Source organism: Erythrolamprus reginae, chromosome 2, assembly GCF_031021105.1.
Source record: "Erythrolamprus reginae isolate rEryReg1 chromosome 2, rEryReg1.hap1, whole genome shotgun sequence".
Taxonomy (NCBI): domain Eukaryota; kingdom Metazoa; phylum Chordata; class Lepidosauria; order Squamata; family Dipsadidae; genus Erythrolamprus; species Erythrolamprus reginae.
Genome location: NC_091951.1, coordinates 109201922 through 109218238, shown reverse-complemented (window position 1 = coordinate 109218238; position 16317 = coordinate 109201922). Strand labels below are relative to the sequence as shown.

The following is a 16317-nucleotide window of genomic DNA, read 5'->3' as shown; positions in this document are numbered from 1 at the left end:
CAGCATGGAGCTACGCCCATATGTTGCCCCAGAAGTTTTTCTGATGTCAATTTCCGCCCCGGAAGTAATTGTTTGACCCTGTGAGTCCTTGTTAGGTTTTAGTTAAATTTATGCTAATTTAATGAATAAATTATGCAAATTTAATTAATAAAAATGACCCAGTTTAAATCCAGCTCTCTGTGTCCGTGTCATTACTCCGCCTCTGCTGCAAATAAAAAACGTATGCTAAAAAACCCACACAAAGTAATCAGCATAGGAATGATAAGATCAATCAGGTAATTTAAATTTTATGCATGAGGAATTTGGGAGCTTGCCTTGGTTCATGGATCTTATGTTCCAGGTTCCTATGGAAAATAGATCTTTACAGCTCGGACTTCTCTTTCACCACCAGATACATCCATAGCTGAGCGTCCTTTTGGCTTTGGACCAGTCACTTCACTCTTTCTGGTGCTATTACTATTAGCCCTCTGCTCTTCCCCAGTAGCATATTAGACACATTCTGGCCTGAAGGGCTCATCTTCTAGCATTATATCTTTTTAACTTTTGGTACTGTCCATGGGGTTTTCATGGCAAAGATACTGGAGTGGGTTGCCATTTCCGTTTTGTCAGAGCTCTCTGCTATGACCTGTCTGTCTTGGATGGCCCTGCACAGCATAGCTCATAACTTCATTGACCCAAGCAAGTCCCTTCACCACAACAAGGCAGTAATCCATGAAGGGGGGGAAATTATTATGACCCATTTGAAAATTATCAGGGAAATCACTCAATGTACACTTTTGGAAAGGCAAAACAGGGATGCGCTGTTACTTTTGTGTAGTGGGCTTCAGTAGGCAGGAACCATATAAGCATATGTACAACAGTATTTATTGACTCAAAAATGGAACTGAGGAATAGCAGGCAAATGCCTATAATTTATACTTTGGGCCCACAGGGTCTTAACCAATCATAATGCTTGAAAAACCTGCCCAAATATGAATGTTCAATGTTTCCCTCCGAAACAGTTGAAGTTAACAGTGAGTGTCATCTAAAGATTTTACTTCAGCAGGGCTTAACACAACCGTATATATTCAATACATAATAGTTACCAACAACAACCAAAAAGCCATAACTCTTCAGGCTAAGTGTGGTCTAATTAAAACATAATAAAGAAGATGTTGTCTTGTGAGAATTCATAATTCCTGCTCTTTGAATGGTGGCTAAATGAGGGTATATGGATAGCCACATAAAACAAATCTTCAGAATGCTTGAGGATTTGAAATTTAGATTTGTGGCTTCTTTAAGAAATTAAAAAGGTCCGGTGAAGCAAGGATCCTAAATGTATGTTTAACTCTTCTTATTTTGGTCAAAGGTGTCACGCTGTGTATTGACAGCCTCCAGAGACATCTAGAGACATTCAGTAGTTAAATAGTTAACTCTTGTATGTTAATGTAGCTCCCCCCATTTATGATGTAAACCTGTTTAGTCACTTCCTCTCTGTGTCGGAAGAGAAGGAAGACTCCATCTTATTCCTTGAGAAGTCTAACGATCTAAGACGTGTCTCTTGCCTGCTCGCAGGCATTATTACTTTTTATACGTTTTCTAAATAAAAGTAACTTCGTTTTGAAGCTTTCCTGGCAGCTTATTCATTGACCTCCGTGGTTAGTTTCATCTCAGCTCACGCGGGCTGAAACTAATTGATTCTAATCCACGACAAAAGGGACCACCCACAGGTCAGGTAATCTTGCTACTCACATTTCCTTTGGAAATATAATTTGAATCCCGCATGATGTCCCTGGCTAGGCCAAAGTCACAGATCTTCACCAATTTCCCTTCGCAGATCAGTACATTTCTTGCAGCCAGATCCCGATGCACACACTGGATAATAGGGAAAAGACAGGCTGAGTGTGTAGACATGTGTCTCGGGTGTTGTAATTTTTCTTTCAAAAGTAATTATTGTGCCACAGAACGAAGCAACATCACAACATGCAGTGAAACATGTAATGCATATGATGAAGAGGTGCTCGGGCAGCCACTCTAGAGACATGTGGAAATACTGCTGTCTAAGCTTTATGACTTCATTTTATCCTCTCACACCGCAGCCTCATTTTGTAAACTTCATAACCCTTTTTTATTATTACTTTTATTGATTTTATAATATAGAACATACACACAATATATAACAAGGTGCTCAGTGATTAGTGCCCGCCTCCAGATAACATTCACACCCCTCCACCAAAATGGGGGCGTGTTTTATATATACCATTTTAACTCAAGAGCAATATTTACACATTATAAAGTGATTCCAATTTATTCCTTATAGCTTGGTCTCGAATTCTATTGACCATATATCCTCTTACCTTGTCCCGTCGTCCCATCAGTTCCCGCAGATCAATATCACTGGCCGAATTCATCCTCTTATCCATAATCTCAAATTGAATATGATCTACCATATACCCATACCAGCTTTGTATTGTCCATTTTGTTGCATCCTTCCAGCCTAAGACTATTACTGCCTGAATGCTTTCTATCACTTCTTCTTTTAGTTCTCTAAATTCTCCCATCTCATTCCTAATACCACCATTTCCTTTGTAATTGTCCATCGTATATTTAACATCCTATTAATATCCTCCTGCACTTTTTTCCAAAAGTTTTGCAGTTCTGGGCATTCTCAAAACCTATACATAAAGCCTTAGCTTGACACCCATGCCAACAGGTATTCTTAACATTCTGCTGAAAGTATGCAAGTTGAAAGGGTGTGTGATATCACTTATGTAATATTTTCCTTCTCATTTCCCTGACTCTAGTGTTCTTAATTTTCCTTATATTCTCCACTATATTCTTCATCTCTTGCATATCTACTTGTAATTCACTCTGCCACCATTTAGTCAGTCCTTGGATCACACACCCGTCTGCCTGCATTAACATCTTATATATATTACTTGCTTGCGCTTTGGTGCCCTCATGTTTTTCTCTTATTATTTTCTCTATTCTAGCTCCTCCCTAAGTAGTGTTTCTTTATTCTCCCTTTCATTCAGATATTTACATATTTATTTGTAGCCATCTTCCCTTATCTAGTCACCATTCTATATGATTTCTACTTGGCCTCCCATCCTTCTCATATAACTGTTCTATCTTAGTTATCCCTCTTCCCTTCAACTCTCTTATAACCCTATTTAGATTTGTTTCATTATCTCTATTTATTACATATAGCGATGACAATTTTGAACTTCATAACCCTTTAAAATCCTCTGAAAAGGCAGTGAAAGAAGGCCCACAAAAATGAAAGTAGCAGTACCTTATGGCTGAGATATTTATTTTTAAGACCATTACCCGTGGAACTGTCACAGGTCGTTCATATCAAATTTAGAGTCAGTTTAGAAACATAGAAACATAGAAGTCTGACGGCAGAAAAAGACCTCATGGTCCATCTAGTCTGCCCTCATACTACTTTCTGTATTTTATCTTAGGATGGATATATGTTTATCCCAGGAATCCTGAGATGCCATAGGATTTAAGTTTTAGGAGTAGTTTGTTATGGACCACTGAATCAAAGGCTTTGCAAAAGTCGATATAAATTGCATCAATAGATTTTCCTTGATCTAGGTGGGTAGTCCATATGTTTTTGCAGTGAAGTAGTTGTAGGTTGCAGGATAATTTCCTTCTGAATTCAAATTGTTTGTTAGAGAGTAGGTTATTAGATTCTAAGTGAAGAGTAATTGATTGATTTATAATTGATTCCACGACTTTACATGAGATGCAGCATAGTGATATTGGTCTGTAGTTATCAACGAGAGAAGGATCCCCTTTTTTGAAGATGGGGATGACTAGTGCTTTTAACCATAGCTTGGGAAGTGTGCTGGTCCTGAAGGATTTTTGGAATATAATGCTTAGAGGTTCAGCTATAGCAGAGGAAAGCTGTTTTAGGAAGTATGCACAAAGACCGTCAGGTCCGACTGATAGGGAAGGTTTGAGATCTCGTATTGCTTTTTCAATGCGGTCTACAGTGAAGTCGATTTGGGTTTGGTCATTGAGTGGGTTAAAGGTGCGATTTGTGAAGATGGGGGATGAGCCGTTACTGTTAACAAAGACAGAGCCAAAGAAAGAGTTGAAGAGGTTGGCTTTGGATGGACCATCATGGTATTCTTTGTTGTTGGGTCCAATGAGAGGTGGGATAGGTCTAGAGTCTTTGAGTTTGTTGTTGATGAAGTTGTAGAAGGCACGGTTGGATTTAGTGTGAAGGAGGTTTTCCTCTTGTTTGCTATGATAGTTGAGACATTCTACTTTTATTTGCTGGCATATGATTTTGTAGCAGCTTTTGAAGTTGGTTACTTGGCCTTTTTTGTTTTTACGCCAGAGAGATCTTTTGTTTGTTTGTAGTTTCCTTATTGAGACAGGTAAATTATTTTTCCTTTTACCATCGGTTGATATTAGTGGTACATGTAGTCTGATAAGTCTTTTAATTTGGAGTAAGAATGTGTTGTAGAGATCATCAATAGGGGGGCACTTCCCTATTCATGGCTGGAACTGTTAGGGATGTCCGTTTGCTGGTGAGGGATGGTAGGGATAGAAGCGTGGGATGGCTGAAAGTAGAAGGGAGGGTTGTGGGTCTTGGTTTTGATGCATTCAGTGCAGTAATCTATGTATAGGTTAGTTTCACCAAGATCTTGACGTCTCTTAAGTTTGGCCCGAAGTTCACATTAGCGGATGCGTTGAAGTAGAGATAGATCTGGTCTAGATCTAAGTTTGCTGTAGTTGGTGTTATTTCTGGCGATGGAGTTCATAGTCTTGATGAATTGTTGCTTGGTAGTTTCACTTTTACAAACAACTCAACAGAATCGGGGAGCCATTTCCTCTAAATTCTCATTTTCCAGTAGGAAGTTATATATCTTCGTTATATTTTTATCATTGGATCCGGTAAGAATTTTGTCCAGTGGGTTAATTGTTGTTTCTATGCCTGTTCCTTTTATATCTTTATTATATCTGGAACTAATTTGAGTGTAAATCCACCAATCCAGCTTAAGATTTTGGCATTTTAGTATCTCTCTAGGTTTTAGAAGTCCATCTGGATACAGGATATCATTATAACTAAGGTTTTTTGTGGGATCAATTAGATTTGGGTAGACGATTGCCTCCATTGTGGATAACCACCTTGGTATTTTGATATAATCTTTCTTTTTTATTTCATGCCAGATTTTCAGTAGATTTCTTGATCATGTGTTTGTTAAATATGTTCTGTTTTTTGAGTTTGCCGGTCCACAAATGGGCATGCCAACCCATTTGAAGGTCATGCCCCTCGTGTTAGCATTCTTTTATTTGATAAGTTGATCCAGTCCTTGATCTAAGTTAATGAGGCAGTTTTGTAGAAAAGTCTTAAATCTGGGAGATCTAGGCCTCCTCTTCGTTTACTATCTTATACATATGATAATTTAATTCTTGGTTTCTTTTTTTGCCAAATTTTATTTTGTTTTTATTCAATTCCCTGAAGTATTTTTGGTCTATGTAAATCAGGGCAGTCTGAAATAAGTACAAGAATTTTGTGAGGATACTCATTTTTATTGTTGCTATTCATCCTAAAAAAGAAAAGTTGTAGGTTTCCCCATTTTTCTAAATTTATTCTTATCTCTTGAGCCAATTTATCATAGTTGTCTTTTTTAATAGATGACTGTTTGTTTGTTATGTTAAGTCCCAGATATTTAATCTTTTTATTTGTTTGAAGCTTCAAATATTTTTCCAATTCCTCCCCTCTTTTTTTGCGTCATATTTTTTGTCATGAGTTTAGTTTTTTGTTTATTGCTTTTTAGTCCTGAGAATTCCCCAAATTTTTCTATTTCCCTTACCAGTTCTGGGCTGGATTCAAATGGATCTTCCAAGAAAAATACTAGATCGTATGTGTAAGCTTGCATTTTGTATTTCTGATGTTTGATTTTAATACCCCTTATCTCTTTGTTGTTCTGAATCTTGTTTAACAGGATTTCCTGTGCTAATATAAAAAGGAGGGGGACATGGGACAATCTTGGCGAACTCCTTTGTTAATAAAGAATTGATTAGACATGTCTCTATTTATCATCACCCTGGCTGATTGGGGTAGATATATGTTTTGAATAAGGTTCTCAAATTTACTACTAGATTTATTTTTCTAATTAGATCTAATAGATATTGCCAATTGTGGTTGTCAAAGGCCTTTTGTGCAGGAAAGCTAAAACAACTTGTTTTCCTGGATGTGCTTCACAAACTCCAATATATCTAAAACAGTTCTAGTGCAATTTTTAATCTGTCGGAATGGGAGGAAACCATTTTGGTCCTGTTTTATTATTTTATTCAGAACTTTCTTGGTTCTTTCTGCCAATATTGACATGAGAATTTTGAAATCTGCATTGAGCAACGCAATAAGTCTATAATTTTCAATCTTATCTTTCTCATCCTCATTTTTTGGGATTATTGTAATGTAGGATTCTCTCCATGTATCTGGTATTTTAGCTTGCTGGTAAATTTGTTGTATGTTTCTAAAAGTAAAGGTTCAAATATTTTATTAATTTTTTTTTATAAAATTCACCCGGGGAACCATCTGGGTCTGGCGATTTGTTATTTTTCTGGTTTTTTTAAGATCTGTTGAAGTTCCTGAATTGTTATCTTTTCATTTATCATTAGTCTATCTTTTTCATCTATTATTGGGAGGTTACTTTCAGATAGGTAATTCGTAATTTTAATTGTGTTTACTGGGTCTGGTTTATATAGTTCTTTATAGTATTCATGAATTATTTCTTTTTTTGCCTGTTCAGAGTATTGTGCTGTACCCTTTTTATCTGGTAATTGGAAGATTGTTTTATCACTTTTTTCCTTTTTAATTTTTTGTGAGAGCCATCTACTTGGTTTATTTGCTTCCAGGAAGTAAATTTGTCTAGACTGTTTTAAGTTTCTTGTGTATTCTTGCTGATCAATGAGATTTACTCTGTGCTTGACCTCCATCAAAGAATACAGAATCTTGTTATTTTCGGGTTCTTGTTAGAGAATTCTTTCTACTTTTAAAATCTTGCTTAATTTTTTTAATGATACTTACTAGGCTGCGCTACAAAACCTTTTTTTGCTGCTTGAAATGGAAGAACCTCTCCATTTAATCCAAGGTGGCTTAATAGCCCACCTTAACCAGGTTTGGGAACATATAAAGCAAAATAAATTCACCAGATCTTCTATTTAATTGGTAAGGAAGAATACAAACTAACAGTCTGCTTCCCATTCATGATTGCTCAAATCTGTATTCTAAGGGGCTACCTCACTTTGCTTGAAGAATCTGAACATACTGAGCTAGTCTTTTTTTACTGAATGCCTTGGCTTTTGGTTTGTGCATGCACGGGGATTAGGTAAACATGGCTGGTTGTGAAAAAGGTTGCAGTAATGTCTAAAAAAAGCAACATACCAAAGTCTAGTAACACCTACACTAACAACCCTCCTATTTATGCTTTTGAGAGAAACACCCTTGTCTACCTCCACCTGTTTCTGTTTATTTCTTGAGCACAAACATGTACTTAACAATGTTCCCCTTCTCCTTTGAAACCAGATATCCATAAATATAGTTATATAATCCTGAGTGCAAATATATTTACGTTCTTGGAAGCTAAGAACTCCATTCCCTTAGCCACTTGGAAGCTAACTCCAACAAGATCAATATAGCTGAGGACAGGAAACTCGCTGATCAAGGTCACTTTTTCTGAAGCTGGAAATATAAAATAATAGTGTTTATTAAATCACCTTTTAAAAGGACAGAGACATAAAGCCTTTCTTTTTAAATAAAATATCTTTATTGAATATTTACATTTAAAATGACAGAAACAGAGACACACAAAAATATACAAACAAAAACATAACATACAAAAGCATACAACTTTATGCTATATAGGTTACTTTGTTATCAGAACTTAAGCATCTAATGATTAACATATATGCCAGCTATTCTGCTGGACCTTATTCCTTACAGCCTATCCATGTTTTATTCTATTTCGTTTTCTGATTTTATTGTAAACTACGCTTTTTAGATTACCTTGTTTCTATCTCTTTGTGTTTCTTTTTCTGGGTTACATTATTTCTCATTACTGTGAATTGGTAGTTCAGTAGGAATCAATAGGTGAGTTTAGCAACAGTTTGTCTGCTTGCTTAGTTGATAATTAAAAGGATGTATGAAAATTCTCTTTGCTTTCATTCGTTTTCTTTAAGGTTTCAATTATTATTATTTTTTACTTAACCAGTCGTACCACCTGTCCCAAGTGGACATAAAGCCATTCTACACACATACACTATAATGATCTGGAGCTAGAATATAAGATCAATGGAATCAGGAAGCCTCCTTCACCCAACATTAAATTATACAGGTAGACCTCAACTTTTATAACCCCATTTTTATATATACTGTTGTTGTTCTCTAGCAGCATCTAGTGGCCACATGGACAAATACAATTATATCGTTTGGAAGCTGATCCAGCCCCTTTACCCATCAGCCAACACTCTCAAAATAAGAGCATGCTGGGAAACCAGATGTTCTGACCTAGTTCCCAAACGTGACAAGCACATGTTTGTTTTAACTAAACGTTCCCTTTATTAGGAACACCAGCAACCCTGGCAAAGTCTCTCTCTCTCTCTCTCTTCCTCGGCAGGCTAACGAAGTCTCTAAGTGCCTGTGGAAAGGGAAGCTTGTTCCTCTTCCCCCTGAAATGGCTGCAACACACCAGGAGTCTCTCTCACCCACCTTCCTCATAACAAAAGTCCTGGAAGGCGCGCCCACTTTTCCCCCCAGTAGTGGAGACACAGACAAACTCCAAAGGCACACCCAACTGTCACTTCCTATTAACACCTTTCCTTGGAAGAAGGAACTCAAATGATAAAAATAAGGAGCATTGTCCTCAGCCCCAATAGCTGACCCAAAGGGATACCATGGTTGATGGTACCAAAAATCACTGAGAGGTCGAGGAGACCAAGGGTGATTGCACTACTGTTTCCCTCCCGTAATTGCCACGAGGGCACTGCAATTGCTGTAACTTTGGCCACCAGCTTGTAAATCCTTTTGTTCTACAACCCTGTAACTTTGAATAGCTGCTGAATGAATGGTCATAAGTTGAGAACTGCTACCAGTTGAGAACTACTTCTCGACTGGGTGAAACATTTAGGAATGAACAAAACTTCACATTTCTTTTGTAATTACACAAACTGTTTCTCGCTAATCTCTTATCTGAAGGCGAATAGCTCTCCAGCTCATGGATCGCACCATAATTGGAAGCATCAATGTCTACATACCTGATTTCACCCTTCACGTCACCCAATTATTTCCCACAGACGTGGAGACACAGATAAACTCCAAAGGCGCACTCAACTCTCACTTCCTATTAACACCTTTCCTTGGAGAAAGGAGCCAAACTGGTAAAAATAAGGAGTATTGTCTTCAGCCCCAATAGAATTGTCCTCAGCCCGAAAGGGATACCATGGTTGATGGTACCAAAAATCACTGAGAGGTCAAGGAGACCAGCGACAATTGAACTTCTGCTACCCTGCTCCTGCCATAGACAAGTGTGATCAATGCTGTTTCCCCCCCCCGTAATTGCCACGAGGGCACTGCAATTGTTGTAACTTTGGCCACAGGTTTGTAAATCCTTTTGTTCTACAGCACTGTAACTTTGAATGGCTGCTGAATGAATGGTCATAAGTTGAGAACTACTACCAGTTGAGAACTACTTCTCAAATGGGTGAAGCATTTAGGAACGAACAAAACTTCACATTTCTTTTGTAATTACACAAACTGTTTCTCGCTAATCTCTTACCTGAAGGCGAATAGCTCTCCAGCTCATAGGTCGCACCATAATTGGAAGCATCAATGTCTACATACTTGATTTCACCCTTCATGTCAGACATGGGCACATAATCCAGGGATTCATCCTTACTCATGTCCATGTAGCCCCCATCACTTTCTACAGATATGGATGTATGGCTGCAAAGAGGGATAAACTTTTTAAACCGCTTGTCCCCTTAGAACAGTTTACTGATAGATAACAAGTATAAAATCAGGAAAGCAAGAATCAAAACTTAACAGTGTTTTCTCTCCCCCATTATTTTCTTACAATAGTAAAAGCTGCCCATTGGCAAAGAGAAGTAAAAGTGCAAGATAAATTATTTCCCAGAGGTAAAGAAAGTTAGGTGCCCTAATTTATACACGTTATTTACCGACAAGACTGAATGAAAGATTACTGCATGTGAGACATGCAGAATGTGCATGTGGTCAAATATCTAAGTTATGAAGCATCTTGTCTATTATCAGAAACTGAAGGTTATTATCTGTATAATAGGGCTGGATCTCTCACTTCCTATTAGAGCCTTTCCTTGGAGAAGGGAGCAAATCTAGCTCAATACTATGCTACCCAGACTCATCCCCCGTAGCTGGCTAAAAAGGATACCATGGTTTATGGTACTGAAAGTCACTGAGAGGTCAGGAGAGCAAGTATAGTTGCCAAAGATCATTGACAAGTATGATCAATGCTGTTTCCATTGCATAACGGAGTCTGAATCCTGACTGAAAAGGAGCTAGATAATGTTTTATCCAAGTCCCTCAGAAGGTGCTAGGCCATCACCTTTTCCATAATCTTCACCAAAAAGAGGAGGCTGGAAACTAGAAAGTTGTTCTGACCTAGGATTTTTCCAAGTCACGAAGCAGACTCCTCGCCCCGATGAAACCTTTTTAAATTTAATGTGCAATGAATTTTTCTCCACCAAATTCTTTCCTCTCCCAGTTTTTCAAGATAGTCCACAATTACCGACTTTTATCAGGATTGGAGTACAGTAGTATCCAGGCTGATATCTTTCAGGCACTGCAATACTTGGCAACAATGCAGGAATGAACTAATTGTCTCCTGCAAAAACCTTTCGCTGCTGTTTAATTCCTTATGGGAGGAGCCTTTCATCATCCACCTGGGCCCTTTCCTGGCATGGGCACATTAGGACCAGATTCTAAGATTTCTTCTTCTTCTTTGGTTCATCTGCCTCACTGATGTCTGACTCCAAAGGCAGCTGATGGCAGCCCTGGCCCCATCTCTGCCTCTGATGGTTCCTCCCCAACCTCCTCACTGTCCGAATCTGCTGGCCACTCGTGGACCAAAACAGTTGTCCAGGCTGGTGGGTCAAACCTTTCCCAGGGAACTAGGCAAACCCTCTTCCTGGCATGCCATATGGACTTACTCCATGCATGAGATACAACTCAGAATGTATCTAAGCAATTTTGTCCATCAGGTGTTGGACATATTACACTGTACAGCCCTGCAGATGATCATTTGAGCCCCTCTGTCATAGGAGGGACTGGGTGAACCGGTACAGAACTGAAAGGTGACACACTGAAGGTGGAATAAGGGGAGAGATGTAATGGCCTAACATATATGATATAGACCTTAATAGGATTTCTAATGGGATTTCTGTATCTGGTGGGAGTCATTCTTAGTTTTCCTCCAGCAGCTTCCTTAGCATTTCTTAACCTTTTCAGAACCTTCAACTGCTCCATGAACTGTGGGAAGTGATGGGTCAAGAGACCTGCAGAGGAACAATCCTGTCCAAGGCCTTGAACTCTTAGATTCTAGGATTCAAGGCTTTTGTAAGACCATGCAGCAAAACTGCCAGGATATCCCCCAGTTCCCTTTGGAACCCAAGATGAAATACATTTAATATAATTTTTGAACAAATAATATAAAATGAATAAGTCCAATCTGAATAGCAACAACAACAACAACAGTGTTGGAAGGGACCTTGGAAGTCTTTTAGTCCAACCCCCTGCTTAGACAGGAAACCCTATACTAATTCAGACAGATGGTTATCCAACATCTTCTTAAAAACTTCCAGTGTTGGAGCATTCACAACTTCTGGAGGCAAGATGTCCCATTAATTGTTCTAACTGTCAAGATATTTCTCCTTAGTTCTAAGTTACTTCTCTCCTTGTTTAGTTTCCACCCATTGCTTCTTGTTCTACCCTCGGGTGCTTTGGAGAATAGGTTGATTCCTTCTTCAACCTTCTTCAATTAAAGTTGAATCAATTTTAATTGTACTCTGTTTATATAGGGGAAGTAATCCCCAAAGACCTTTTTCAGGGTATCAGGAAAATTATAACTAGAAGAATCAGGGTTTGGGAAGAACACAATTTCCTAATCCTCAATGCTGTGGCACATGAAAGAATAAATATATTATGGTTTTTAAGTGAATTTTTGCATGTGTTTCTGTATTGGTGGGTTTTGCAATTTGTTATATTTGTGTTTCTAAACTCAGCCTGGCTATTGATATAATTTGGATATGATTATGTAAACCAGTGTTTCCCAACCTTGGCAACTTTTGAAGATATCTGGACTTCAACTCCCAGAATTCCCCAGCCAGCATTCACTAGCTGGGGAATTTTGGGAGTTGAAGTCCAGATATCTTCAAGTTGCCAAGGTTGGGAAACACTGATGTAAACAGATATCGTAATTAGATTTACAGGCACCTTTGCAGCCGGTCCACACGCATGCCATTCCCATACAATTCTGCTTCTTGCTTGGCTTTATCACTGTAGCACTGCAGGAAGGTGTGCTTGTTCCTGTGTAGATAGTCCACCAGGTCTCCATTGCGACAATATTCTGTTATGATGTAGATGGGACCTATACAGAAGGCCATTTTCAGAGAAGTCAGAGAATACCTTTTGTTCATAAGCTAATGATGGACTCGCTGAAGTTGCAAGTCTTTACAAGCATTCATTTGGGGTATTGGGATAATTGAGCGCTCATCTAAACTTCAAGACTACCATTTCCAAACAAAAGTTCATCTAGAACAGTTCTGCTTTGAATACTATACTTTTGCATGAGGTATTTGGGGGGGAATTTCACAGGTGTAGTGAATATAGTCCAGATTAAAATTGTATTACTTAAATGTGGGAAGTAGATTTCCAACTCATTTTCTGTATCTGAGAAAGAGATTAATCTTTTTTTAAGTATCAAAAAGTCACTGCATGCTTTTGTAGAAGCTTGTAAATGTACCCCCCATATTTCCCAGATGTATTCCCAATTTTCTTTATTAAAAACCAATAATACTATGTCAAAGATCATTTGGCGTATCATTATTATTGCCAAATGTAGGAATAATACAATGGATCGATATTTTGAGGATATCTGATGGTCAAATTACCCTCTGCTTACAGCAGATGGATCAATTCATAGGGTTATTGGTTGGAATTCTTCTGGAACAGAAGAGACAAACTCCTTTTCCCAATGAAGAGACACAGAGTCATGCACATAAATAGGTCAAACACGTGTGTGTATATGTGTGTATCTATATACAGTATCTGAATCCATATCATCTATATATCTGTTGATCTATATCAATGATGGCGAACCTATGCATGGGTGCCACAGGTGGCACGCGGAGCCCTATCTGCTGGCACGCAAACTGTTTCCCTACCTCATCTCCAACATGCATGTGTGTGCTGGCTAGCTGATTTTTGGTTCTCACAGAGGCTCTGGGAGGGTGTTTTTGGCTTCCAGAGAGGCTCTGGGGGGATGGAGAGGGTGTTTTTACCGTCCCCCGGCTCCAGAGAAGCCTTTGAAGGGCAAAATACAAGCCTACTGAGCCCACCAGAAGTTGGGAAACAGGCCATTTCCAGCCTCCAGAGGGCCTCCACGGGAGCAAGGGGAGCTGTTTTTGCCCTTTCCGGGCATTGGGTTATGGGTGTGGGCACTCACACATATGAGATAGCGCACACCCATGCTCTTTCGGCACTCAGGACAAAAAAGCTTCACCATCACTGTTCTATATGATCAAATCAATATTGATTGTGACTGCAACCAGATGACAATAAAACAGTGCTTGTAAACAAATAATCAAGCACATATTGATTGCACAGAGAGATTTGTGTTGCTGTCTCTTGGAGCATTTATATCACACATCTGCCACCTGCTGACTATTTCACTACAAAGCAAGAACTTTTAACTGGATGTGCATGTGAACCAGCTCCTGGTACCCTGTTTCCTGCACTGACCCTCTCATGGCTTTCATTATTTGGATTAAGTAATGCTTCTTTTTCTTTAAGAGTTGCAAATACCTGCACAAGTTACAGAGCATAACATATATTCACCAGCACTGGAACCTGTTCAAAGCCAGGAAATTAGTCAGGACATGCAAGTCATAATTTTGAAAAAAAACATGACTTTAAAACATTTCAGCAGGTAGCAGGAACAGATTTATTTGACAAAAATAAATATATTCCAAAGTAGCTATATCAGTCATGTTATTTACAAATCTGGCTATTTTCATAATGGCATAATTGAAAGACAGCTAGCAATTTTGATTCAATGCATTTAGAAAAGAGGGCCTTCATAACTGAACTCCATTGACATTTGAATTTATTTTGTGATCAGGACAGTCTCTCAATATTAAAAGGCTAAAAATAGCAAATAAAGTTGTGTGTGTAATGGATTCAATAAAACCAACAGGGATTTCATTATACATCAAAGGTGGTTTCATTCAAATAGCACTCACTAAGTGGTAGCACACAACTGGCCTTGGCTGATCTTGAAAAGCTCAACTGTCATCAGTAATTGGATGGAAGACCACCCGGGAAATTTGGGGCTGTATATTAAACTGGAATGTTTTTTTTTAAAGTCTCTCTGTGTAAATCAGCAGGAGTTGAACTTACTCATGAAAAAATTGAAATATGTGTGGTTTGGAAAGAGGTAAATGGTATCTTATTTGCATTGGATGGAAATTGGGAGCCTGATAAAAGGCAGGTTATCTCCTTTTCAGAAAATAGCTGTACAGGAATAGCTCAGTAACTAATGAAAACATGAACATCTTCATCTATTTGCCAAACTCCACGCCAAATCAAAAGACTGCAATTCCAGTAAGTGGAAGAAAATGGGAAAGGTAGAGACAGACATCCGGGTTGACGAGATTAAAATGAAAACAGTACCTCCTTTGGTGCAAGCACCAAGCAAGTTCACAATGTTCAAGTGAGGACCAAGGTGGCTCATGATCTTCAGTTCTGACATCAGAGCCTGCTTTTCACTGCTTCGGGCTGTGGCTGTAGAGTGGATGAATACATTTATTTATTTATTTTATTTATTTATTAGATTTGTATGCCGCCCCTCTCCGAAGACTTGGGGCGGCTCACAACAATAAAAACAATATTATAGCAAAACAAATCTAATATTAAAAGAAGCATATAAGACCCTATCATATATTTAAAAACCAAACAGCATTCATACCAAACATGAAACAAAATATGAAGAAGCCTGGGGGAAAGGTGTCTCAACTCCCCCATGCCTGGTGGTATAAATGAGTCTTGAGTAATTTACGAAAAACAAGGAGGGTGGGGGCAGTTCTAATCTCCGGGGGAAGTTGATTCCAGAGGATCGGGGCCGCCACAGAGAAGGCTCTTCCCCTGGGGCCCGCCAAACGACATTGTTTAGTCGACGGGACCTGGAGAAGGCCAACTCTGTGGGACCTTATCGGCTGCTGGGATTCGTGCGGTAGTAGGCAGTTCCGGAGGTACTCTGGTCCAATGCCATGTAGGGCTTTAAAGGTCATAACCAACACTTTGAATTGTGACCTGAAACTAATCGGCAGCCAATACAGAACACGGAGTGTTGTAGAAACGTGGGCGAATCTGGGAAGCCCCATGATGGCTCTCGCAGCTGCGTTCTGCACTATCTGAAGTTTCCGAACACTTTTCAAAGGTAGACCCATGTAGAGAGCGTTGCAGTAATCAAACCTCGAGGTGATGAGGGCATGAGCGACTGTGAGCAATGACTCCCTGTCCAAATAGGGCCGCAACTGGTGCACCAGGCGAACCTGGGCAAACGCCCCTCTCGCCACAGATGATGTTCCAATGTGAGCTGTGGATCGAGGAGGATGCCCAAGTTGCGAACCCTCTCTGAGGGAGTCAATAGTTCCTCCCCCAGGGTAATGGACGGATAGATGGGATTGTCCTTGGGAGGCAAAACCCTCAGCCATTCCATCTTGTCTGGGTTGAGTTTGAGTTACATTAATGAAGTATAGATGCTTCTTTTAAAAAAAAAATAAATTAATTAAATGTTTAAAACAAACAAAGATGCTTCTTTAAAATGAAATCCACACTGGGCGTATACATGAAGGAAGAGAGAAAGAATCTTGTTGGATACTCAATCAGATTAATCATGTAAACTATTATTTAGATAACATTATACATTATGGACACCGTTAAGTATGCCATGGGATTGGTACCAGAGATAATTGAATGGGAAGGTAGATAAGCAATAAATATGACAACCTATTATTAAACAGCCTAAAGGGGAAAGCCAGGTGTAGAAGATGGCATGA

At 38.9% G+C, this 16317-nt stretch overlaps 1 protein-coding gene across 1 annotated transcript in view; it reads right to left on the bottom strand.

Annotated features, from left to right (window-relative positions):
* PDGFRB (platelet derived growth factor receptor beta) overlaps positions 1 to 16317 on the bottom strand; it is a 134616-nt gene that overhangs the window by 23803 nt on the left and 94496 nt on the right. The window contains exons 14-18 of the mRNA XM_070739072.1: positions 14930 to 15040; positions 12473 to 12626; positions 9783 to 9949; positions 7581 to 7690; positions 1732 to 1854 (exon numbers count right to left, since the gene is read on the bottom strand). Coding sequence (XP_070595173.1) covers positions 1732 to 1854; positions 7581 to 7690; positions 9783 to 9949; positions 12473 to 12626; positions 14930 to 15040 — 665 coding nt within the window. The remainder of the gene's footprint in view (positions 1 to 1731; positions 1855 to 7580; positions 7691 to 9782; positions 9950 to 12472; positions 12627 to 14929; positions 15041 to 16317) is intronic.